At 37.2% G+C, this 25,268-nt stretch overlaps 1 protein-coding gene across 3 annotated transcripts in view; it reads right to left on the bottom strand.

Annotated features, from left to right (window-relative positions):
* The window catches only part of KIF20B (kinesin family member 20B), a 76,491-nt gene extending 55,374 nt beyond the window's left edge, over window positions 1-21,117 (bottom strand). For 2 of the 3 annotated variants that reach the window (XM_021699976.2, XM_044916546.1), the window contains exons 1-11: window positions 20,971-21,117; window positions 7,771-7,857; window positions 7,550-7,666; window positions 6,798-6,936; window positions 6,066-6,250; window positions 4,411-4,447; window positions 3,697-3,924; window positions 2,671-2,782; window positions 1,758-1,829; window positions 1,303-1,449; window positions 85-247 (exon numbers count right to left, since the gene is read on the bottom strand). In XM_021699976.2, the coding sequence (XP_021555651.1) occupies window positions 85-247; window positions 1,303-1,449; window positions 1,758-1,829; window positions 2,671-2,782; window positions 3,697-3,924; window positions 4,411-4,447; window positions 6,066-6,250; window positions 6,798-6,936; window positions 7,550-7,666; window positions 7,771-7,857; window positions 20,971-21,117 (1,434 nt within the window). The remainder of the gene's footprint in view (window positions 1-84; window positions 248-1,302; window positions 1,450-1,757; window positions 1,830-2,670; window positions 2,783-3,696; window positions 3,925-4,410; window positions 4,448-6,065; window positions 6,251-6,797; window positions 6,937-7,549; window positions 7,667-7,770; window positions 7,858-20,970) is intronic. The other variant, XM_044916547.1, reaches the window with a different exon arrangement.
* Between the last annotated feature and the right edge of the window lie 4,151 nt (window positions 21,118-25,268).

The following is a 25,268-nucleotide window of genomic DNA, read 5'->3' as shown; positions in this document are numbered from 1 at the left end:
AATGTATTAGCTATGCTGAGAAAAAAATGGTTCATATTCTAATAAGAGACTTAATGAATTCTGCAGAAATTTAAATATATTTACTTTTTGTGCAATGGCTGAGAATTTCAACACATTGAGCGTTTCATCATAGGCAAAATAGCATTGGCTGATGTTGACAATCATGCATATTTTCCCTTTACCATTAAAAAAACTTTGAAAATAGTGGGTCAGTTTACTTTCCCGGAAAGGCACGTGTTGTTGAAACCTATGGAAAAAATTTTCAAAAAAACTCTAAGTTAAAACAAATCTCATGAAGTCAGAATGCTAATAAATTTTACAAAGAAATAATCTAGCTATCAAGGACTTCTAGGTTAGTGGTTAGCCTATAAAAGTCATTTTCTGTTTATTTATACTATTTTCTTTAAATACCGCTAATAATAACACTAACAATAACTCACTAGACAAAATGTTAAGAAAAGCACATTGAAGTGGTTGTGCTTTCTAGTGTAAAGCAATTTTACAATATATGCCATGAAACACCTTTATTAAAAATGATAAAGGCTAATTACAATTTACTCAGCCTAAAACGCTAATTAATGCAGAAATCTATCACATCTAGAAGAACACAATGATTAGTAAGAATAAAGTGGTTGTAGATGTTAAGCCAGGATCAGGAGAAGCTTATTATCTAAAGTGTCTGTTGACATATACTTGCTATGGAAAATAGTGTTTCCTTGATGAGTCACTGGCATCAACTGACATTGTTTTTTATTTCAATTTTTTTAATCCAAGAACTCTAAGTATTTCTATCATAATTCATGTATAGCCATTACATAAAAGCAGGTTAAAAACAAAAAACAACTTTCTAAAATTAGAGTTGAAAGTTTAAATATTAACACTTAATATACCCATAGCATGGTGAGCGCTGTGAATTGTGCAAGACTGTTGAATCACAGATCTGTACCTCTGAAGCAAATAATACATTATATGTTAAAAAACAAGAAGAAAAAGAAGAAGATAGTAGGAGGGGAAGAATGAAGGGGGGGGAAATCGGAGGGGAACATGAACCATGAGAGACTATGGACTCTGAGAAACAAACTGAGGGTTCTAGAGGGGAGGGGGGTGGGAGGATGGGTTAGCCTGGTGATGGGTATTAAAGAGGGCATGTATTGAATGGAGCACTGGGTGTTATACGCAAACAATGAATCATGGAACACTACATCAAAAACTAATGATGTAATGTATGGTGATTAACATAACATAATAAAAAAAAAATTAAAAAAATATATATATACCCATAGCACTTCCAGCAACACTTACTTTGACTTTTCACTGTTTTTCAAAACATTGATACACTTTCCCAGAGTCAATAAAGAAGTGTTGATATTCCCAGTCTCTCTTAACCTTTCCCCTTCATTCTGTGTCTTCATGCTTCTTTCTGAACCAGCAAGATCACATAAACACAATCTGAATTAACAAAAAAAAAAAAAATATATATATATATATATATAAAGTTCTTCAAAACAATTCAAAATAATTACAACTTTTTTTTTTTAAGTGAGAGAGAGAGAGAGCATTAGTGGGGGCTATGGGGTAGAGGGCGAGGGGGAGAGAGAATCTTGAGCAGGCTCCATGCTTAGCACGGAGCCCAATAATGGGGCTCAAGCTCACACTCCTAAGATCATGACCTGAGCCGAAATTGAGTCAGACGCATAATCAAATGAGTCATCCAGGAACCCCCCAAATAATTACAATTTAAAGACTGCTCAACTTACTCACTGACTCGCATTACACGAGGCATTTCAGAATCTTCAATCTGTAATATTCTAATAGTGAATATGCTGTGACTAAAAGAAATATAGAAAAATCCAATGTTATCTTTCATTCTTAACTTCTGTATTCTAAATAGGCAAAGCAAGCATCTAAATCAACATCTATTTATATCCTAATACTAACCATACCTCTAGCACTGCACTTTCCAACTAGTTGCCAGATATTTCAATCCAGTATTCCACTATCACCTACATCCCAAACTCCCCAAAACCAAATACCTTATCTTTCATTTAGCCCCAAATTCTTTGAACCCTCTCAACATTCCAACTTCTATCAGTGAAATCACTTATAGTAAAAATCTCAATTTACTTGCAAAGATCATACTATTAGTTAAAATGGTATATATACTGCTAATTTTCTTTTAATATACACCTAAAGTAAAGCATACATTAGCCCAAATACAGGCTAATCTGGATCATATACTATCTTCATGGCATACTGAGTTTGGAGGACAGGGCTCTTTCCTCCTTAAGAGACAACCTGTTTTAAATATCTCACTGCTTAAACTTAGTTCCTTTTGTCTCTCATGCCTCAATCCCTTCCTTCAAAAACATCATTCCTTAACCCCTTGAGATGCATATTGTAGGCAACTCTTAAAATATTGAGGTTAGATATTCACATAAAGAATAAAAATACCTAAGAGACTTCATGCAAATTAGTAAATTTTGTTAGAACAATAAATAGTCCTGATAGTCTTATGTGTTTAGTGCTCTTAACAAAATATTTTTTATGCCCATGAATTCATTTAACATATCAGAAAACCTACTGCCCACTTTAGTCTTAAATTAGTTGTATTTACAATACCACAGAATACCCTGGGTGCTTCAAGCTCAAACAGCAGGGTTTCCTCTTTACCTTCTACTAGAAGCATTGTTCAGCTTTGTGAAGGCAACACTCTGGTGCTTTATTCCTAGTTTTAAGAGTCTATATGCTTCTTTGGAATCAGATACTTGAATCCACTGTAGATCTTTGAAAAGTAAAGAGGACATATATCACTTTATAAAAACAGCATTTGTTATACAATGTAATCTCTTTAGAGATTTGTAACCTCTTTTCCCAAAGACACATAATGAAATCTTTTAATAACATCCCCTAGGTTAGGTGAAAGCCACTCAGGTATTCTATATTCCACTAGAAAAGAGATACACAAGAGGAGGATATTATAATTATTTTCCAATATTTAAGTTATACAAACACAGATGTTTTTCAATAGTAGGCCAAAGGGAAAATTAAAAACAGAAGAGATTCCTTAGAATTAAACATCCGGAAAAAAAAAAAAGACAAAGACAAAGCATACTATGGATTAAACCTACAATGTGAGACACTGCACATTGCAATTCATTAGGGAATCATGAAGTCAAATTTAGAGTCATAACCAGCATTTTATAAAAATGAAGTAGAATACAGAAAAATATCAAAGTGTATTCCTTATACTAAGGGTAAGTATAATTAATGAAACTTCTGAGTTGTAAATATGTATGCATACATATACACATATGAGTACTAGATCATGATGTTATTAATATATGTATGCACTTCCTACTTTGAGTAGTGGCTTTAAAAAGTTGGAAAAACACCACAGTGGAAGAACAGATACACTTCCATAGCTTCACAGGTGCTACAAAGCAGCAGAATAATGTGAATACCAACACACACAGCTTTTCCCACCTCCCAAAACCCCATCAATGATACTCAAGCAAAACAATATCAACACTGACCTCTTTACGCTCAGGTTTAATTAACATACCAAAACATACCTCCAAAGCACAAACTTCTCTATGTTGATGTTATTAATATAAAAATTTTCAATCTCCAGTTTGCTGTAACAAAGCTTAGAAAGAAACTTCAGAGCAATAAGATAAAAAGCACTCATGACTATACCTTTTATAAAAGAATAGCCCTTTACATCTTGTGAAAGGCGTAGCATCTTTCTCTTTTGGAACTTAGATAATACAGGAACAAACAAGTCATAAATAGATTCATTGTAAATCTCAAAGAAAGAAACCCATACAGAAAATTTTATATTATTATCCATATTCAAGCTAGCTTGTTCACAATCTTTCATGGATTCTTCAAACTCTGGGATATTCAAAGAGTTGATTAAACTTCCTACAAAAAATAAAAAAGGATAATCACAAAATTAAGAAATTGGCTAAAAATGAGACAAGACAGATCAAGACCTCTGGACTTGAAAAACTAAGCGTCCTTAATCTTTTAACTAACAATGTTAAACACTTTTTGGACCAAAGCAGATGTAAAAAAAAAATCTGTATTAACCAAAGCTTGGCTTCTTTTTATCTTTCTTTTCTTTCAGAAATAATGCCAATGAATCAAATTGAAGTTACATGTAAAGGACAAAGAAAAAATAGTATCTCTCTTGAATTCTACATGTAAGTTACAAATGAAAGGGATTCTCTGTGATATTAAACCCAAATAAAACTTTACAGTGACTGATATTTCATGTTATTATGTACCATTTTCCAAGAATTACTGTCATTAAAAAAAATTAAATCATTAGGATTCAAAAATTAAAAGCTATTCAAATGTATTTCATATAATCAACATTTGAAAAGTAAGTGAGAAAGGAAACCTTACCATAAAGAGTATCATAACTATCATTCTGCATCACAACCTAAAAAGGAACAATTTTTTTTAAGTTAAAAACCATTTTTAGTTAAGGTTAAATAATCCGTACATTGATTATCTATCCGAATAAGTCACCAACCAAACCACAACCTTTCATCTACTTAATTCAATGACCTCCATTAATTCTTTCCCCTAGTTAAATAATATAGTCTCATAATAAGAAATCTGGGAAACCACAGAAGAATATTAAAAAGAATATCGTCACATATGATCCCTGCCACTCGCTAGTAATATTCAATATATTCCTTTCTATTCTATACCCCACATTTATTACATTGAGAGCTTTTACTTTTACTCACTATAATTAAAATTTTTTTAAAAATTTTATTTATTTGACAGAGAGAGACACAGCAAGAGAGGGAACACATGCAGGGGGAGTGGGAGAGGGGGAAGCAGGCTTCCCGCAGAGCAGGGAGCCCAATACAGGGATCGATCTCAGGACCCTGGGATCATGACCTGAGCCGAAGGCAGACACTTAACGACTGAGCCACTCAGGTGCCCCTTAAAAATTATTTTTAAACAAATAATGGTGGCTGTGTAACTGAATAGATGTGAAATAAATTAATTATTCCCCTATTACTAAACATTTAGATTATTTACAGTTTTTTCAGTAAAAATAATACTAAGATAAATATCTTCATTTATAATATTTTTCTTCTGTATTCTAATTAGTTCCTTAGGATATATCCCTAAATGCGAATTAGTGGATGAAAAGATATGAAAAATTTTAAGTTCTCACTCACAGTATTGCCAAACTGTTTTCTAAAAACACATTTTACAACCAATGTATGAAAGTGTGATTTCATTTTTTAAATATTTTAATAACTTCACAGGCAATATGATGTTTTAACTGGATAACTTGTAAGGGAAATTTTTTTCATTATTAATGATTTCAATTTCCTCTAAGAATTTTCTGTGCAACTACCTACCAATTTCCATAATTTTTATTTATACTCACTATTTTACTTTCAGAGATCACAATCATGGACCTTGAATTTTGAACTCCACTGAACAAAAATATTTTATTACCTTGAAACCCTGATTTCTAAATGTCTTAAAAAAGAAAAACCCCATCAATATTTTGCAACTATCTATAAAAACTGTTAATAGTTTTAACAATCTTTAATAGGATAAATGTCTGAAAACATAAAATCCATAAGAAACAGGAAGAATAGACAAATACACATTTACAAAAAACTTTCTGTGAAAAAGAAAGGAAAGAAAGAAAAGAGGCCAATATAACTTACCAGATAAATGTTAGAAGAAATTTTCACTTTTTATTTCTCACATTCCCTTGTTTAGATTTTGTGTGTACAAATTACTTTTACAATTAAAAAAAAATTTTTTTAATCATTACATATAGTACTGTTTCTACAACAACCAAAAAGATTTCAGAACCATTTACATTTGTACTGTTTAAACATTTCTACTATCTGTACAATATATAGCAAGAAGAGAGGTCTTCAAACAAGTTTATACTTTTCTCAAAAAGACAACCATCATCACCACCACTGTAAAATATTCTAATATAGATTGAAACAAACTAAAGAGCTTATAAAAGATCATGATGTATATATTTTTCACATACTAGACTACTTCCATACCTCTTTAATTTGCCGAAGCAATGCACTTTTGCTAGCAACCTCTTCTTTCTCTTGGTGTGGTGATAACCGTAAATATTCTCTTGATCTATGTGGTTTAAGGTTCATCTTTGTATACAGTCTTTCCTGAAGACTATCAAATAATACATTCAAAGTTCGCGGCAGAATACCAATATTTTCTTCTGTGCCTGTGAGAAGAATTTTTGTTTTATACTCTCTTAAAGTATTAGGAAAGTGGAAAACATTCTTGGATTACCAAGGCTTCTTTTATACCACCAATAAACAGCTAAGACAAAAGCGAGAGAAGCTGAAAGATTACTCAGTTTTCTATCACTTTGCTCTTCACTGAATAATGGACATTTTATCAACTATTATACCGAGGCAAAACCTGAAATTTTACATTCAGATCAGCCATAACATTTGCAATCACCCATAACCACAAAGTATAAAAGTAAACAAAACTCTTCCCTGGTTATCCATGCTTAATTCACTATGTCACATAAATCCTTTTTCTGAAATTTTATCATCTAATTCTCTATCATATGGGTAAAGCAATTTCACAAATGAATTAAATCAATCTGAATCAAAAGCCATTGGCAATACACATTCAATATGCTATTACTATTAAAAATGGAGCAAATGTACTGGATAACGGAAACATAACTACATGCAAGTATCATGAGGATGAGTGAATATTAGTGTTTTTTTCCTTTCTAGTAAAAATAATAAGTTTACCTTGAAATGTATATGTTTTGCCTGAATTGGTTAGCCCATAAGTAAAAATCAGCCGACTTTGTCCTTTCAAGAGGTCTTTTACTGGCTGCATAATGCAACCCTGGAAGAATTCCTTCTGTGTAGTTTCTGGGCCAAAAACCTAATAAGCATTTTTAAAAACAAGTCTTTTTAGAAAATTCAAGTAAATTTTTACAATCAATTCTACCCCCATAACTCATGTTTTAAAAATTTATTTTTTTAAGCTTATTTATTTATTTAAGTAACCTCTACAGCCAACATGGAGCTCAAACTCATGATCCTGATATCAAGAGTTGTGTGCTCCCCAGACTGAGCCAGCCAGGCACCCCTCATGTTTCAAAAACTTAAAAGATTTCTTTTACAAGATTCATATACTTAGGATAGGTGCCATATCCCCAACTCTCACAAATATACATGATAGTTTAACTACTGTCAGAAAGCTTTCAAGATAGAAATCTGACCTAGTCAATCAAGTTTTCATTTAAATTTTGAAAGAACATTTCTTAAAACAAAAAAGGTTAAAAAACTATATAGTAATTTATTCACTTCCAATTATATATTTACAAACCTGAAATTTGAGTCCTACTCTTGAGAAAAAAATACCAGTGCCTAACACTTAAGTTCCATAAGCACATGATATATATAGTTCATTATATACAATTATGTAGCTATTTAGCCTAAGTCAAATCTCTTCTACTTAAAAGAAAAATTTTCAGTTTCACATAAGCACTTACCTTGGAAAAACTGAATTTCTGTGCCATCTGCCCAGAGCTTTTCTCACTTAACCGACCAAGGATGCTTTGAGGATCTTTCAGCAGAATAGTCTGTGAGTCCAGCATATATACACAGCCCTAGAACACATAAATAAATATAAAGAATCCCACAATAAATAAATAAAAACAATGGTATTTTGTCCATTTAATGAAAGTAAAATCCAATTAAAGCCACCACAAACCTCAGACTCATGTTCTTTTTCTGACTGTGTAAATGGTCTTATTCGAAGACAAACCTGGAGATAATCTTTGGATTCCAAACTATTTGCCTTAAAAAAGAAGAACAAAATAACTGTATTTAAAAAATGCAAAATATGGCTTTTCAGAAATCACCTTTCTTTAAGTGGCTATTACATTACAAACTGAGACTATACAGAACCTCTAAGCAAACAGTGCTTCTTCTGTTTGTAACCATTTTATATGTCTAAAGAGAAGCAAATCTACTTAGAAAAAAACACCACAAAAGACTCAGTTTCCCCTACCTTCTATATTTATACTTGAAGTTTACAATATACCTCTTTTCCATAAAATCAACTTTGACAACTAAATACAAATAACAGGGCTCTAAGTCACTAAAACATAGTACTCTAGAATAAATTACATGTAACCAGAATAGTCTATTAACCCAAATTTCAAATCCATCTAAAATTTTTTTGCTGGGGCGCCTGGGTGGCTCAGTCGTTAAGCTTCTGCCTTCGGCTCAGGTCATGATCCCAGGGTCCTGGAATCGAGCCCCGCATCGGGCTCCCTGCTCAGCGGGAGGCCTGCTTCTCCCTCTCCCAATCCCCCTGCTTGTGTTCCTTCTCTCGCTTTGTGTCTCTCTGTCAAAATAAATAAATAAAATCTTAAAAAAAAAAAAAACTTTTTTGCTATACAGCATTCTCTTTATTCCTTCCTTGGGGGAAGAAATGAGTTTAGTTCATTTCTTAAAATAATTCTAAAGAAATGGGGGCGCCTGGGTGGCTCAGTTGGTTAAGCGACTGCCTTCGGCTCAGGTCATGATCCTGGAGTCCCGGGATCGAGTCCCGCATCGGGCTCCCTGCTCGGCAGGGAGTCTGCTTCTCCCTCTGACCCTCCCCCTTCTCATGTGCTCTCTCTCATTCTCTCTCTCTCAAATAAATAAATAAAATCTTTAAAAAAATAATAATAATAATTCTAAAGAAATGTGTTTTGTTTTGTTTTTTAAGTAAAAAGGGAACAATTACTTCAATACAACTTACTAAAGAAAAACAACAACAAAAAAAAAACACCCAGAAACTAGAAAATCTGAACAGTCCTATATCTATTAAAGAAATTCAACTTACATTCAAATAAACAAAATAATCCCACAAAAAAACGCCAGGCCCTGGTAACTCATTAGTCAATTCTCTCAAACACTTTAGGATATAATCATACAAATCACAGAGAAGCCTTTAAGTAAGTAATCTCTACACCAACATGGAGCTCAAACTCATGATCCTGAGATCATGAGTTGAAAAGTGTTTATGTAAGAGAACGCTTTTCAACTAATTCTGAGTATGACATAACCTTGACACCACAATCTGACAAAGATATCCCCAGAAGAAATTACAGAACAATATCCCTAATTAAGATAGATGCAAAAATTCCCTAACAAAGTATTAGCCAATATATAAAATAGGACAGTACATCCTGACCAAAAATGTTTAATCTTAGGAATGCAAGGTCAATTTAACATTCATAAATCAATTTGGGTAAATAACCACACTGAAAGAATAAAGAAATGTTCATCTCTAGGGGCGCCTGGGTGGCTCAGTCAGTTAAGCGACTGCCTTCAGCTCAGGTCAATCCCAGAGTTTTGGGATCAAGCCCTCAGTGGGCAGTCTGCTTGTCCCTCTCCCTCTGCCTCACACTTGCTCATGCTTTCTCTCTCTCTCTAATAAATAAATAAAATCGTTAAAAAAAAAAAAGAAATGTTTATCTCTAATAGATGTAGGGGGAAAAAAGCATTTGAATGATGACATGAAATTGACACAAGTATTCAACATCCATTCATAATAATTCTCAGCAAAGTGGAATAGAGAGGAACTTCCTTCACCTGACAAAGGACATTTACAAAAACCTACAGCAAGGGGCTGAGCAAGATGGCAGAGGAGTAGGAGACCTGGATTTCGTCTGGTCTCAGGAATTCAGCTGGATGGGGATCAAACCATTCTGAACACCTACAAACTCAACAGGAGATCAAAGAAAAGAATAGCAGCAACTCTCTGAACAGAAAAGCGACCACTTTCTGGAAGGTAGGACGGGAGGAGAAGTGAAAACGAGGCCATATTCGGGAGGATAGACGGCAGCGGAGGGGGCCTCCGTCGGCCGCTTCTGGCAAGTGACAGAGCCGTGGAGCACAAAATCGGAACTTTTGCTCCGCTGAGAGATGTCGCTCCGGTGGCTAAGCGGGGGGTGGAACCCTCGTGGGACAGTGTGGTCTCAGGACCCTCGGGGTCACAGAAAGACCAGGGGTGCCTGAGTGCAGCAGAGCTCCCAGGTATCGGAGCGGGGAAGCCGGCTATAGAGACAGAGCCGAGGAGCGGGCTCTCAGCTCAGGGTTGCCATAAACCATGACCCGCGGCCCAATCAGGCCACTGCTCCTCCAGCAGGGACCCAACAAGCAGTAGATCCGGGGAAACTCCCCTTCCTCCCCTAGGAGGAGCGGCGCGGAAGCGCACCACAGGGATCTGCTGGGTTTGGAGACTCCACACCGAGTCGGGTGCCAGAGAGAGAAACGCTCGGTCACAGACCAGGTGAGCACGGAATGTGGCCAGAGACCAGGGAGACGGGAGTTACTGACTGCTTTTCTCTGGGGGCGCACTGAGGAGCAGGACCCCGAGTTCTCAGCTCCTCCGAGGCGGAGATTGGGAGGCCGCCATTTTCACTCTCGTCCTCCAAAGCTGGACGGAAAGCTTGCAGGGAACAAAAGCTCCCGAGAGCAAACCCGAGCAGATTACTTAGCCTGGACCAGGCAAGGGTGGGGCAATTCTGCCTCCGGCAAAGACATTTGGGAACCACGGCAACGGGCCCCTCCCGGAGAATATCAGCAAGAACAGCCACCAAGACCAAGTTTACAGAGCAATGAGAACGGCAGAACTCCAGCGCTAGGGGAATACTGCACATAGAATTCATGGCTTTTTTACCATGATTCTTTAGTCTTTCAAAGTTAATTTTTTTTTAACTTTTTTTTTATGAATTTTTCTTTTTCCCTTTTTCAACCAACATCTTATCAATCCCTTTTTTAAAAAACATTTTTATTTTTCACTTTTAGAGTCATATTCTATCCCTTCATAGTAGTTACCCTTATTTTTGGCATATATATATAAGTTGTTCTCTCTTTAAAATTTTAAGATACAGTTTCTTCTAACAAATCAAAATATACCCCAAATCTCTAGTATATGGCTTTGTTCTACTCTCCCGCCTGATCACATTCTCTTTTTTTTTAAATCCTCTTCTTTCTTTTTTCAAACAACTTCTTATCAATTCCTTTTATAAAATTTTTTGTAATTTTCATCTTTACAGTCATATTCCATCCCTTCATCATATCAACCCTTATTTTTGTACATATATAAGTTTTTCTTTCTTTAAAATTTTGGGAGGCACTTTCTTCTAACAGACCAAAATACACCCAAAATCTAGTGTGTGGCACTGATCTCTGCACCAGCCTGATCATATTTGATCATATTCTGTTTTTTTTGTTTTGTTCTGTTTTTGTTTGTTTTTATCTTTTTCTTTTTTTGTTCTTTCCCTTTCTTTTCCCCTGGCTTCAGGTCTTTTCTGATTTATTTAGAGTATATTTTCGGGGGATGTTGTTACCCTGTTAGCATTTTGTTCTCTCATTCATCTATTCTCCTCTGGACAAAATGACAAGACGGAAAAAAATCACCTCAACAAAAAGAACAAGAAGTAGTACCAACTGCCAGGGACATACTCAGTGTGGACATTAGTATGATGTCGGATCTAGAGTTCAGACTCTTGACTTTAAAGATACTAGCTGGCCTTGAAAAAAGCATGGAAGTTATTAGAGAAACCCTTTCTGGAGAAATAAAAGAACTAAAATCTAACCAAGTCGAGATCAAAAAGGCTATTAATGAGGTGCAATCAAAAATGGGGCACTAACTGCTAGGATAAATGAGGCAGAAGAGAGAATCAGTGATATAGAAGACCAAATGATGGAAAATAAAGAAGCTGAGAAAAAGAGAGATAAACAACTACTGGATCACGAGGGCAGAATTCGAGAGATAAGCAATACCATAAGACGAAACAACATTAGAATAATTGGGATCCCAGAAGAAGAAGAAGAAAGAGAGAGAGGGGCAGAAGGTATATTGGAGCAAATTATAGCAGAGAACTTCCCTAATTTGGGAAAGGAAACAGGCATCAAAATCCAGGAGGCACAGAGCACCCCTCTCAAAATCAATAAAAATAGGTCAACACCCCGACATCTAATAGTAAAACTTACAAGTCTCAGAGACAAAGAGAAAATCCTGAAAGCAGCTCGGGAGAAGAGATCTGTAACCTACAAGGGGAGAAACATTAGACTGGCAACAGACCTATCCACAGAGACCTGGCAGGCCAGAAAGGACTGGCATGATATATTCAGAGCACTAACCGAGAAAAATATGCAGCCAAGAATACTATATCCAGCTAGGTTGTCACTGAAAATAGAAGGAGAGAGAAAAAGCTTCCAGGACAAACAAAAACCAAAGGAATTTGCAAACACAAAACCAGCCCTACAGGAAATCTTGAAAGGGGTCCTCTAAGCAAAAAGAGAGCCTAAAAGCAACATAGACCAGAAAGGAACACCGACAATATACAGTAACAGTCACCTTACAGGCAATACAATGGCACTAAATTCCTATCTTGCAATAGTTACCCTGGATGTAAATGGGCTAAATGTCCCAATGAAAAGACACAGGCTATCAGACTGGATTAAAAAACAAGACCCATCAATATGCTGTCTGCAAGAGACTCATTTTAGACCCAGAGACACCCCCAGATTGAAAGTGAGGGGGTGGAAAACCATTTACCATGCTAGTGGACGCCAAAAGAAAGCTGGGGTGGCAATCCTTGTATCAGAAAAATTAGATTTTAAACTAAAGACTGTAATAAGAGATGAGGAAGGACACTATATCCTACTTAAAGGGTCTATCCAAAAAGAAGATCTAACAATTGTAAATATCTATGCCCCTAACATGGGAGCAGCCAATTATATAAGGCAATTAATAACGAAAGCAAAGAAACACATTGACAACAATACAATAATAGTGGGGGACTTTAACACCCCCCTCACTGAAATGGACAGTTCATCTAAGCAAAAGATCAACAAGGAAATAAAGACTTTAAATGACACACTGGACCAAATGGACTTCACAGACATATTCAGAACATTCCATCCCGAAGCAACGGAATACACATTCTTCTCTAGGGCCAAGGAACATTCTCCAGAATAGATCACATCCTAGGTCACAAATCAGGTCTCAACTGGTACCAAAAGATTGGGATCATTCCCTGCCTGTTTCAGACCACAAAGCTTTGAAACTAGAACTCAATCACAAGAGGAAAGTCGGAAAGAACTCAAATACATGGAGGCTAACGAGTATCCTACTAAAGAATAAATGGGTCAACCAGGAAATTAAAGAAGAATTTAAAAAATTCATGGAAACCAGTGAAAATGAAAACACAACTGTTCAAAATCTTTGGGATGCAGCAAAGGCAGTCCTAAGAGGAAAGTATATAGCAATACAAGCCTTTCTCAAGAAACAAGAAAGGTCTCAAGTACACAACCTAACCCTACACCTAAAGGAGCTGGAGAAAGAACAGCAAATAAAGCCTAAACCAGGCAGGAGAAGAGAAATAATAAAGATCAGAGCAGAAATCAATGAAATAGAAACTATAAGAACAGTAGAACAGATCAATGAAACTAGGAGCTGGTTCTTTGAAAGAATTAACAAGATTGATAAACCCCTGGCCAGACTTATCAAAAAGAAAAGAGAAATGACCCAAATCAACAAAATCATGAATAAAAGAGGAGAGATCACAACCAACACCAAAGAAATACAAACAATTTTAAGAACATATTATGAGCAACTCTATGCCAGCAAATTAGATAACCTGGAACAAATGGATGCATTCCTAGAGATGTATCAACTACCAAAACTGAAGTAGGAAGAAACAGAAAACCTGAACAGACCTATAACCACTAAGGAAATTGAAGCAGTCATCAAAAATCTCCCAAAACACAAAAGCCCAGGGCCAGATGGCTTCCCAGGGGAATTCTACCAAACATTTCAAGAAGAATTAATACCTATTCTTCTGAAACTGTTCCAAAAATTAGAAATGGAAGGAAAACTTCAAACTCGTTTTATGAGGCCACCATTACCTTGATCCCCAAACCAGACAAAGACCCCATCAAAAAGGAGAATTACAGACCAATATCCCTGATGAACATGGATGCAAAAATTCTCACCAAAATACTAGCCAATAAGATCCAACAGTACATTAAAAGGATTATTCACCACGACCAAGTGGGATTTATCCCTGGGCTGCAAGGTTGGTTCAACATCCACAAATCAATCAACGTGATACAATACATTAACAAAAGATAGAACAAGAATCATATGATCCTCTCAATAGATGCAGAAAAAGCATCTGACAAAGTACAGCATCCTTTCTTGACAAAACTCTTCAGAGTATAGGGATAAAGGGTACATACCTCAATATTATAAAAGCCATCTATGAAAAACCTACAGCGAATATCATTCTCAATGGGGAAAAACTGAGAGCTTTCCCCTAAGGTCAGGAACGCGGCAGGGATGTCCACTATCACCACTGCTATTCAACATAGTATTAGAAGGCCTACCCACAGCAATCAGACAACAAAAAGAAATAAAAGGCATCCAAATCGGCAAAGAAAAAGTCAAACTCTCACTCTTTGCAGATGATATGATACTTTATGTGGAAAATCCAAAAGACTCCACCCCAAAACTGCTAGAACTCATACAGGAATTCAGTAAAGTGGCAGGATATAAAATCAATGCACAGAAATCAGTGGCATTCCTATACACCAACAACAAGACAGAAGAAAGAGAAATTAAGGAGTCAATCCCATTTACAATCGCACCCAAAACCATAAGATACCTAGGAATAAATCTAACCAAAGAGGCAAAGGATCTGTACTCAGAAAACTGTAAAATACTCATGAAAGAAATTGAGGAAGACACAAAGAAATGGGAAAACGTTCCATGCTCATGGATTGGAAGAACAAATATTGTGAAGATGTCAATGCTACCTAGAGCAATCTACACATTCAATGCAATCCCCATCAAAATACCATCCACTTTTTTCAAAGAAATGGAACAAATAATCCTAAAATTTGTATGGAACCAGAAAAGATGCCGAATAGCCAGAGGAATGTTGTAAAAGAAAAGCAAAGCTGGTGGCATCACAATCCCGGACTTCCAGCTCTATTACAAAGCTGTCATCATCAAGACAGTATGGTACTGGCACAAAAACAGACACATAGGTCAATGGAACAGAATAGAGAGTCCAGAAATGGACCCTCAACTCTATGGTCAACTCATCTTTGACAAAGCAGGAAAGAATGTCCAATGGAAAAAAGACAGTCTCTTCAACAAATGGTGTTGGGAAAATTGGACAGCCACATGCAGAAGAATGAAACTGGACCATTTCCTTACACCACACACAAAAATAGACTCCAAATGGTTGAAAGACCTCAATGTGAGACAGGAGTCCATCAAAATCCTAAAGGAGAACACAGGCAGCAACCTCTTTGACCTCAGCCACAGCAACTTCTTCCTAGAAACATCGCCAAAGGCAAGGGAAGCAAGGGCAAAAATGAACTATTGGGACTTCATCAAGATAAAAAGCTTTTGCAAAGCAAAGGAAACAGTCAACAAAACCAAAAGACAACCGATAGAATGGGAGAAGATATTTGCAAATGACATATCAGATAAAGGGCTAGTATCCAAAATCTATAAAGAACTTATCAAACTCAACACCCAAAGAACAAAGAATCCAATCAAGAAATGGGCAGAAGACATGAACAGACATTTTTCCAAAGAAGACATCCAAATGGCCAACAGACACATGAAAAAGTGCTCAATATCGCTCAGCATCAGGGAAATCCAAATCAAAACGTCAATGAGATACCACCTCACACCAGTCAGAATGGCTAAAATTAACAAGTCAGGAAACGACAGATGTTGGCGGGGATGTGGAGAAAGGGGAACCCTCCTACACTGTTGGTGGGAATGCAAGCTGGTGCAACCACTTTGGGAAATAATATGTTTGAAAACAGAGCTACCATACGATCCAGCAATTGCACTACTGGGTATTTACCCCAAAGATAACAAACGTAGGGATCTGAAGGGGTACGTGCACCCTGATGTTTATAGTAGCAATGTCCACAATAGCCAAACTGTGGAAAGAGCCAAGATGTCCATCGACAGATGAATGGATAAAGAAGATGTGGTATATATATACAATGGAATATTACTCAGCCATCAAAAGGAATGAGATCTTGCCATTTGCAAAGACATGGATGGAACTGGAGGGTGTTATGCTGAGCAAAATAAGTCAAACAGAGAAAGACATGTATCATATGACCTCACTGATATGAGGAATTCTTAATCTGAGGAAACAAACTGAGGGTTGCTGGAGTAGGGGGTAGGGTGGGAGGGATGGGGTGACTGGGTGATAGACACTGGGGAGGGTATGTGCTCTGGTAAGCGCTGTGAATTGTGCAAGACCGTTGAATCACAGATCTGTACCTCTGAAACAAATAATGCAATATATGTTAAGAAAAAAAAAAAGAAGATAGGAGGAGGGGAAGAATTAACGGGGCGAAATCGGAGGGGGACACGAACCATGAGAGACGATGGACTCTGAAAAACAAACTGAGGGTTCTAGAGGGGAAGGGGGGGAGGATGGGTTAGCCTGGTGATGGGTATTAAAGAGGGCACATTCTGCATGGAGCACCGGGTGTTGTGTACAAACAATGAATCATGAAACACTACATCAAAAAATAATGATGTAATGTATGGTGATTAACGTAACAATAAAAAATTTTTTAAAAAGTAAGATAAGTAACAATACAAGGATTTCTGCTCTCACCATTTTTATCCAACTCTAGAAGAAGTTCTAGTAAGTGTAATCAGGCGGAAGAGAATCAGGGGAAGGGAGGGAGGGAGGGAGGGAGGAAGGAAGAAAGGAAGGAAGGAAGGGCATCCAGTGCAGGAACAAATAAAATTGTCTTCATTCATAGACGACATTAACATCTACATACAAAAATCAAACAGAATCTACAAAAATGTTACTAGAACTATTAAATGAGTTTAGCAATGTAACAGGTACAAGATCAATATGTAAAAATCAATTATTCTTGGGCGCCTGGGTGGCTCAGTTGGTTAAGCGACTGCCTTCGGCTCAGGTCATGATCCTGGAGTCCCTGGATCGAGTCCCGCATCGGGCTCCCTGCTCGGCAGGGAGTCTGCTTCTCCCTCTGACCCTCCCCCCTCTCATGTGCTCTCTCTCATTCTCTCTTTCTCAAATAAATAAAATCTTTAAAAAAAAAAATCAATTATTCTTTTATATACTGGGAAGAAAGTCAGAAACTGATTTTAAAAAGCAATACCATTTGGAATAGCATCAAAATTCATGAACTAGTTAAGGGATAAATCTGACAAAAGATGTGAGAGGCCTATGCCCTGGAAACTACAAAACAATGTTCCGAGAAATTAACACCAAAAGAAATTGAGATACACCTTGCTCATCGTTCAGTAAACTCAATATTGTTAAGATGTCCATTCTTCCAAAACTGATCTACAGATTCAGTGCAACTGCAATCAAAATCCCAAGAGGCTTTTGTTGTGGCAGTTGACAAGCTCATTTAAAAATTCACACAGAGTTCAGTGATGACCTGTACCTCTGAAACTAATACACTATATGTTAATTGAATTAAAAATTTTTTTGAATTTAAATTTTTAAAAAATCAAAATAAGTAAATAAATAAAATCTTTAAAAAAACAAAATAAAAATAAAAGTTAAATAAATAAATAAAACATGGAAAAAATATTGAGATCCAAGCAACCCACAATACATACAGGAAAAACTTTAAAGATAAAACCTACATTTTTAAGCCCAGCATGTTGTTTTCTTTTTCCTAAAATGCAGAATGTCCAGTCCATTTATGGACACCAGACTACCATAGAAATATATTTCTCACTAGCCTGTTTTGTCCATACCAGCTTCTAAATTGCCAAAATAATTCTGTTGAGAGATTTTCAATGAAAGGTTCAAAAAAAATTTTTTTAATAAAAATTCACAGAGAGGGGCACCTGGATGGCTCAGTTGGTTAAGCGTCCAACTTGATCTCAGCTCAGGTTTTGATCTCAGGGTCCTAAGTTCAAGCCCCACATTGGGCTCCACACTGGGCATGGAGCCTACTTAAAAAAAAAAAAAATTCACATAGAAATGCGAAGTACCTAGAATAGTCAAAACAACTATAAAAAAGAAATTTGGTGGGCTAACATAACATTACCTGATTTCAACACTACAATGATCAAAATAGTGGGGTACTGGCAGAAAGACAGACAAATCAATGAAATAGAATATTCAGAAATAACCCTCCCCATAGCATATCTGATTTATGATAAAGGTGGAAAGGAAATGCAGTACAGAAAGTACAGCTTTTTCAACAAATCAGGCTAGAACAACTGGATACCTATATGTAAAAAAAATAAGAATTTGGATACACACCTCATACTGTATATAAAAATTAATTCAAAATGGATATCTTAAATGTAAAAATAAAACTATAAAACTTCTAAAAGAACACATAGAAGAAAATCTTTGTGGACTTGAGTTAGGCAAAGATTTCTTAAATATGACACCAAAGGGACAATCCATAATAGAAAAAATTGATAAAATTAAAAACTTCTGTTCTTCAAAAAACACTATTAAGGGATAACAGGCAAGCCATAGACTGGGAAAGAATATTTACAAAGTATGTATCTGACAAACAGATACATCTGAAAAGTATAAAGAACACTTAAAATTAAATAATAATATATAAACAAACAACCCAATTTTTTTAAATGGGCAAAGATTTAAATTGACACTTCACCAAAAATACAATGATGACAAATAATCACATGAAAACATATTCAACATCTTTAGTTATTAAGTTAAATGCAAATACCAATGTGATACCAATACACCTATTAGGATGGCTAAAAATAAAGACTGCCCAGAAAAGCCAAGATAAAACTGAAGGAGAAGAACAGAGTTGGAGGACTGACACTATACAACTTCAAGACATACTATAACATTACAGTAATCAAGACAGTGTGGAATTGGAAAAAGAACAGAATCCATCAATGGAACAGAATATAGGGCTCAGAAATAGATGCACATGAATATAGTCTACTCACCTTTGACAAAGGCAATACAATGGAGCAAAGACAAGTCTTTCCAATAAATGGTGCTGCAATAACTGAACATCCACATGCAAAAACATTAATCTAGAAAAATTATTCTTATACCCTTCACAAAAATGAATTCAAAATAGATACAACCCTAATGTAAAACACAAAACTGCTAAAGTACTAGAAAATCCAGATGACCTTGGGTTTGGCAATGACTTTTTAGATTCAACACCAAAGGCATTCTTAGCTTGTGAGCAATACAAAAACAGGCCATTGCTTACAGACCCTTGTGTTAAGTGAAAGAAGGCAGACATAAAAGTTCCATGTATATACCAAGAGACACTTATCCCTTCCTCCCTTTTTTACTTTCTTGATTTATTTTTTTAAGATTTATTTATTTATTTTAGAGAGAGATAGAGAGTGTAAGTGGGGGGAGGGACAGGAGGGAGAGAGAGAATCCCAAGTGGACTCCCCACTGAGTGCAGAGCCCCGACATGAGGCTTGATCCCATGACCCTGAGATCATGACCTGAGCTGAAATCAAGAGTCAGATGCTCAACCGACTGAGACACGCAGGCACCCCTCTTTCTTGATTTATGATTAAATGAGCTCAAGTAAAAAACCCCTGGCATATGATGGATATTAAATAAGTATTGTTTATTTTTATTTATGTTCCCTTTCCCCCTCCATCATTCTTTATAAAATGGGTTAGTCCATCTCTCTAAGGCATCAAAATTAACAATCGAAAATGTAACAAATAGAATATAAATTGAAAAGTAAATGTGTAAGAAATAAAGTCTAGGGGCACCTGGGTGGCTCAGTTGGTGAAGCAGCCGACTCTTACAATTTCGGCTCAGGTCATGATCTCATGGTCCTGGAATCAAGCCTCTATCAGGCTGCATGCTCAGCCGGGGAGTTTGCTTGTGGACTCCCTCTCCCTGCTGGAGCGCTCTCTCTCTCCCTCTTTCTCCCTCTCTCTCTTAAATAATAAATAAATAAATCTTAAAAAAAAAAAAAGGAATAAAGTCTACAAAGACACACAACAGTGGTAGTAGGTAGGGTGGTAGAAGGAAGGACTTTTACTTTTTAAACACTATTGAGTTATTTTAATTTAACTAAGGCCTGCAATTCCTAGGGGCATAGTGGAATATTTTACATTTTTGAGGGAATCACAGCAGTACTTGACATATGTTGGAACACCATGAACTATTAGCTCAAAGTAGTTCACAGTTTCAATGTTAGATCATACTATTTCTTTTGTTGTCATATCTTGGTGAAGCTGGATTTTTCAGTGGTTGCTGTGATTTAAAAAAAAAAAAAAAAAAAAAGTACTACCCCAAAACAAAGAGGAATGGGAAATAAGGTTGGCAATACCTAATCTGATTCCAAAGCTTGAAGTGTCTAAAAGGTATTATCTTTACATTAAATAATTGTGGTAATTCTTTTTTTTTTTTTTAATTTTATTATGTTAGTCACCATACATTACATCATTAGTTTTTGATGTGGTGGTCCACGATCCATTGTTTTCATATAACACCCAGTGCTCCATGCAGTACATGCCCTCCTTAATACCCATCACCAGGCTAACCAATCCCCCCTCCCCTCTCCCCTCTAAAACCCTGTTTGTTTCTCAAAGTCCATAGTCTCTCATGGGTGGTAATTCTTAAAGAAAGTAATTTTTTTATTTACATTAATTTTTTTCAAATGGCTCTTGCTTAAGGTATAGATAGTTATATATTAAGTAGTTTGGACCAACTACTTAGAAGAACTGTTATGTATTTAGGGTGCCATGAAAAAATTACTGAGACAGAAGGTTGCCTCAAACCCACCAAGTCTAGAAAGCTCTGGTCATACCTGTCGGCAAGTGTGTGCGTGCCACACACACTTCCACTCAAAATCATGATAATCAACATAATACTTTTCTTGTACTTACCTCAGTGCTTGAAGCAACTAAGGAAAATTCACGAGAGAGATTAAGCTTAACGCCATCAAAATTTATTTCTGAAGGCCTTGCAATTGGGTCAGCACTAAAAACATAAGATGGTCTAGGCACTCCATCTTGATTTAAATCAGATTCCATTCTGCAAGAATAATAGTAACTTTAGATAATTTTAATAAATTAGCATAGAAGCCACCCACAGTTTAAGAATTCTGAGTCCTGTCCACTACTAACCCCCATATAACTAGATTTCCAGAGAAGGAAAACATTAGACTGCCTCATCTATAACATGATGACCCATGGAAAAGACAATGATCAAATTATTTACAGATTCTGAATCAAATAATATTGGACACAGCCTACCACTACTATTCATATGACCCAACCTATAGGTAGATTCATCCAAAGAGATTCATGAGTAAAGGTAGCCCATTACGTAAGACAGTATAAAATATTCAATCTCTGCCTGAAATCCTCTCAGAAATCAAGTAAGAGTAAATTATAATCTTCTGTTATTTTAGTTATTTAATGTCTTCTGAGAATGTTACCTACAAACTCTGTAATGTTTTAGCATTTAGGAGTAAAACTCAGTTATCTGGACAATTTAACTCTTTCCACTGAATTCTTCCAAATAATGCAAGCGAAAAGTAAAGTACTGTATGTTAACACATTCAAAACAGAACCTGACACGTTGTAAGTCTTAAAAATTAAGGTGAATATGGAATAATGCATCAAAATGTTACAACTAAATTAAACCTTAACTAAAAAAATTTTAACATTCTAATAGTTATTGACAATCTGCGAGGTGCATAATACCAGGGAGAAAGAGAGCTCCCTACTGTTCTTTGACAATATTATGAAATACCCAGAACGGTGACTCCCAAACTAGGGTTCATGGCTCAGGAAGGTAGTAATGGGCATCCATATATGTTATATATAAAAAAGCCAAAGATGGCCCTTGTATATTGGCCCTATGTTGTTTACTTCTTAACAGAAGGCCAGAAATGTTAATTCAAAAACCCATTAGTGCCAGACTCAAATTTTTACACATCAATTTGCTTTTAATATAGCCCAAATAACCTTTTTTTTTTTTTAAGTCATTTAGAGCCTAACTAGCTTCGCACATCCCAGGAAACTATACCCAACTTCTGCTAATCACAAACAAATTCAGGACTATAAAGACCCAAACCACTAATGCCTTTTGGAGTTCTCTGACCCCAGGACTCCCCACTGTGCTGCTGAGCAAAATCACTTAAGACCATAAGCCCCAACTCTAATTCTTCCTCTCCTTCCCCTCCCAATTCCCTAATTCCCTTGCCTTTTTCCCCTTCTAGGTAGTGGTCCTTCACTCTACTTTCTGGAAGGTCTCACGCTGTGGGGGACTTCCATTGCATGCAATCCTGTCAAAGTGCTACCCCAATAAAGCTCCTTGTGTGATGCTGCTACACTGTGGTCAGATATTTCTCCTTGATCAGCCCTGAAATCCACAAACTCAATACAACAGGGTTGTTTTTGTTTTTCCTAAATCTCAAAAAGACAAAGGAAATTACTTACTGTCAGCAAAGCCCAACAAACTACAGGACCAACCAACCATACACTTAAACAAGTTTAGTACCTTGGTTGCTTTTGTCTTTATTGTATTAATCAGTGACATAATAAAAATGGGGTAATTACTTAAATACAGTTTGACAGAATATTTCAAACATGCAATGTATGGGTGAAAATTAAGAAAAGGGGTATCGATAGAGTAAAAATAACCACTAATCTGGAACATAGGGGAAAAGTTTGCAAAAACATTAAAGCACTGGCTTGACATTACATAACTCAGATTTTATGGAAATGCCCACAAAATTGGAAGATAAATTTCACTCTTTGCCGTCAATTAATTTTTGGTTTAAAAAAAAGAGAGGGGCGCCTGGGTGGCTCAGTTCGTTAAGCATCTGCCTTCAGCTCGGGTCATGATCCAGGGTCCTGGGATGGAGCCCCACAGGTGGCTCCCTGCTCAACAGGAACCCTGCTTCTCTCTCTCCCTCTGCCACTCCCCTTGCTTGTGTTCTCTCACTCTCTCTCAAATAAACAAAATCTTTAAAAAAAGAAAAGATAAATCCTTTATTAAATTACTGAATTAAAAATAATTATACCTCTTTTAAAAAGTAAGGTTATAGTATTTGTACTTGTTCGTACGTTCAGTTTCAATAAACTAACTGCCTCTTAACATTTATAAAATTGGTGAGATGTACCGTCACATCCTGTACTTTTGGTTCACTTCTACTTACGTGTGAGAAGTTAACTTCTCCCTAACAATACTATAAATCTCTTGACAGCAAGAACTTTTCCTTATACTACTCTGTATCCCCTACAACAAATTCAGAGATGTGTAAGTGATAAAAAAAAAAAACTCCCTGTCTAATTACTTAAATAATAATAAAATCCTCTAAACCAAAGAAATATAAATATCAGTACTAGTCTTTTAGTGATATTATCTTTAGCAACAGTAGGCTTCAAGACTTCATTTCTCATTTCAGAAGGCTGTTCTCATGACTGAGAAACTGCATCTTTTACCTTCTCTCCACTGAGATTCCATGGCTGAACACGGGTGAAAGACAACAAATCTGCTACCGAATGAGGTTTCTTAATTTCACCCACAAAATACAGTCTCAAAAGAAGTCTATCATCTAATTGATGAGTCCTTTATGTGATTTTGCAACTTGAAGTCTTGGGTCTTGGACATCTAATAAAATACATATACTGCTACCGCTGCTTCTAGGTAAACATGCCACCTGGTTTTAATAACAAAAGGAACCTGAATCTGGTCACTTTAGGAAAGGATTGCTTAAGGCACGAACCTGTGTCAACTAATTCTTCAGCAAAGAATATTTGAGAGTGTGTCAGGCAGGAATCACTGAAGCAGGAAGTGGAAGGAGCTGGGGGGAAACATTCTAAACAGGGGGATGAGAGCAGTCATTGAGTTCGCCACACACACCCCCTTCCGCTAGGTACTGCAAAGTCCAAGACTGCAAGCCCCAGGCACCGGCAGCAGCCTGGAAATAAACACACAGACGGCCACGACAGGGCTCCCTGCAAAAAGAGGTCATATCACCTGCCAAGCAAACTGCTCACCTCGGGGATTCAGAAAACTAGGCTTGACAATGGAGATCTGCGCCTCAACAACAGCAGCAGCAAAGCAATAATAAAAACATTAATGACTGCAAACACTTGGTGCCTAATATATACTGGCACTGTTTCTAACAGCTTTACATATTATTTTATCTTCACAAGAGCCGGAAAAAGCGAGTACTATTATTACTACCCCTTTTAACAGATGACCCAGAGAGATTAAATATGTTGCGTTGCCTCACTCAGTGCGGTGGAGACAAGATTAAGCTCCAACCCAAGTAGTATGGCTCAACCCTACGATGCGCAGGCGGTGCCCATGGTCCCCAGGAGCACCCATCGCTCTACAACCCAGTTCCTGAGAGTGACCTCAGGGGGATCGCGTTTCCCGTGGGAAGGTACTCATACTACCAGCGCCGTTTCCCAGCCTCAGGCCTCGTATGTGCGCAGTCACGCACCTCCTTCCTGGAACCCTCACCTGGATGCACCTCTTCACCTGCAAAAGTCGTCTGGCCTGCCCAACCTGCGCGCAGTTCCGTGATGTTTTCGTTTTCAAATTTAAACAATGGCGGCGAAGTCAGCGCACGGAACGCTGGGAGTGGGCGGAGCTTCCGGAACGACGCCCGGGAGCGCAGAGGCTCGAGCGGTGGGCTTCCCACCTGCTCCCGGAAGCAGCTTTCAAATCTGGGGCGGACCTCGGAACGTCGGCAGTCACTGGGCGGAGGGGCTGGTGGGCGGCCGGCGAAGGGAGGGTTGGGAGTCCTCGCGGAGTCAGGTGTGCAGCGCGGGCTGGGGCGCTGCCTGGTGGCTGCGGCCGGTAGCACCTCTGTTGGCACGGACGCCTATCTCGGATACTATCCTGGAGACGAGCGAAGGCCTGGAGGTGAGGCCGCTGCCACCGCACTTAGCCCCGTGACTCCCCCAGGGACGGGCAGAGGAATGGCGAGCTAGCCTCTGCCCCGGCGTGCCCCTGCAGGAGGGAGCGACTTCGCCTCCCGAGAGTCGCTTAGAATTAGGGCTGCCCGCACCCGGAGGGCCACTTCTTTCGCTGCCTGACCCCACCTGTCATCCCCAGCGGTCCTCATGGACGAAATAAGTTTCTCCCAGAATAGACATTTATAGGCATTTTCTTTTTTCTTCTTCGTCGTCTTCTTTTTTTTTTTTTTCTTTTTTGCCAT

Source organism: Neomonachus schauinslandi, chromosome 6 (genome assembly GCF_002201575.2).
Source record: "Neomonachus schauinslandi chromosome 6, ASM220157v2, whole genome shotgun sequence".
NCBI classification, from domain to species: Eukaryota; Metazoa; Chordata; class Mammalia; order Carnivora; family Phocidae; genus Neomonachus; species Neomonachus schauinslandi.
Note: the sequence above shows the minus strand (reverse complement) of the source record. Positions and strands in the feature narration are given on the sequence as shown.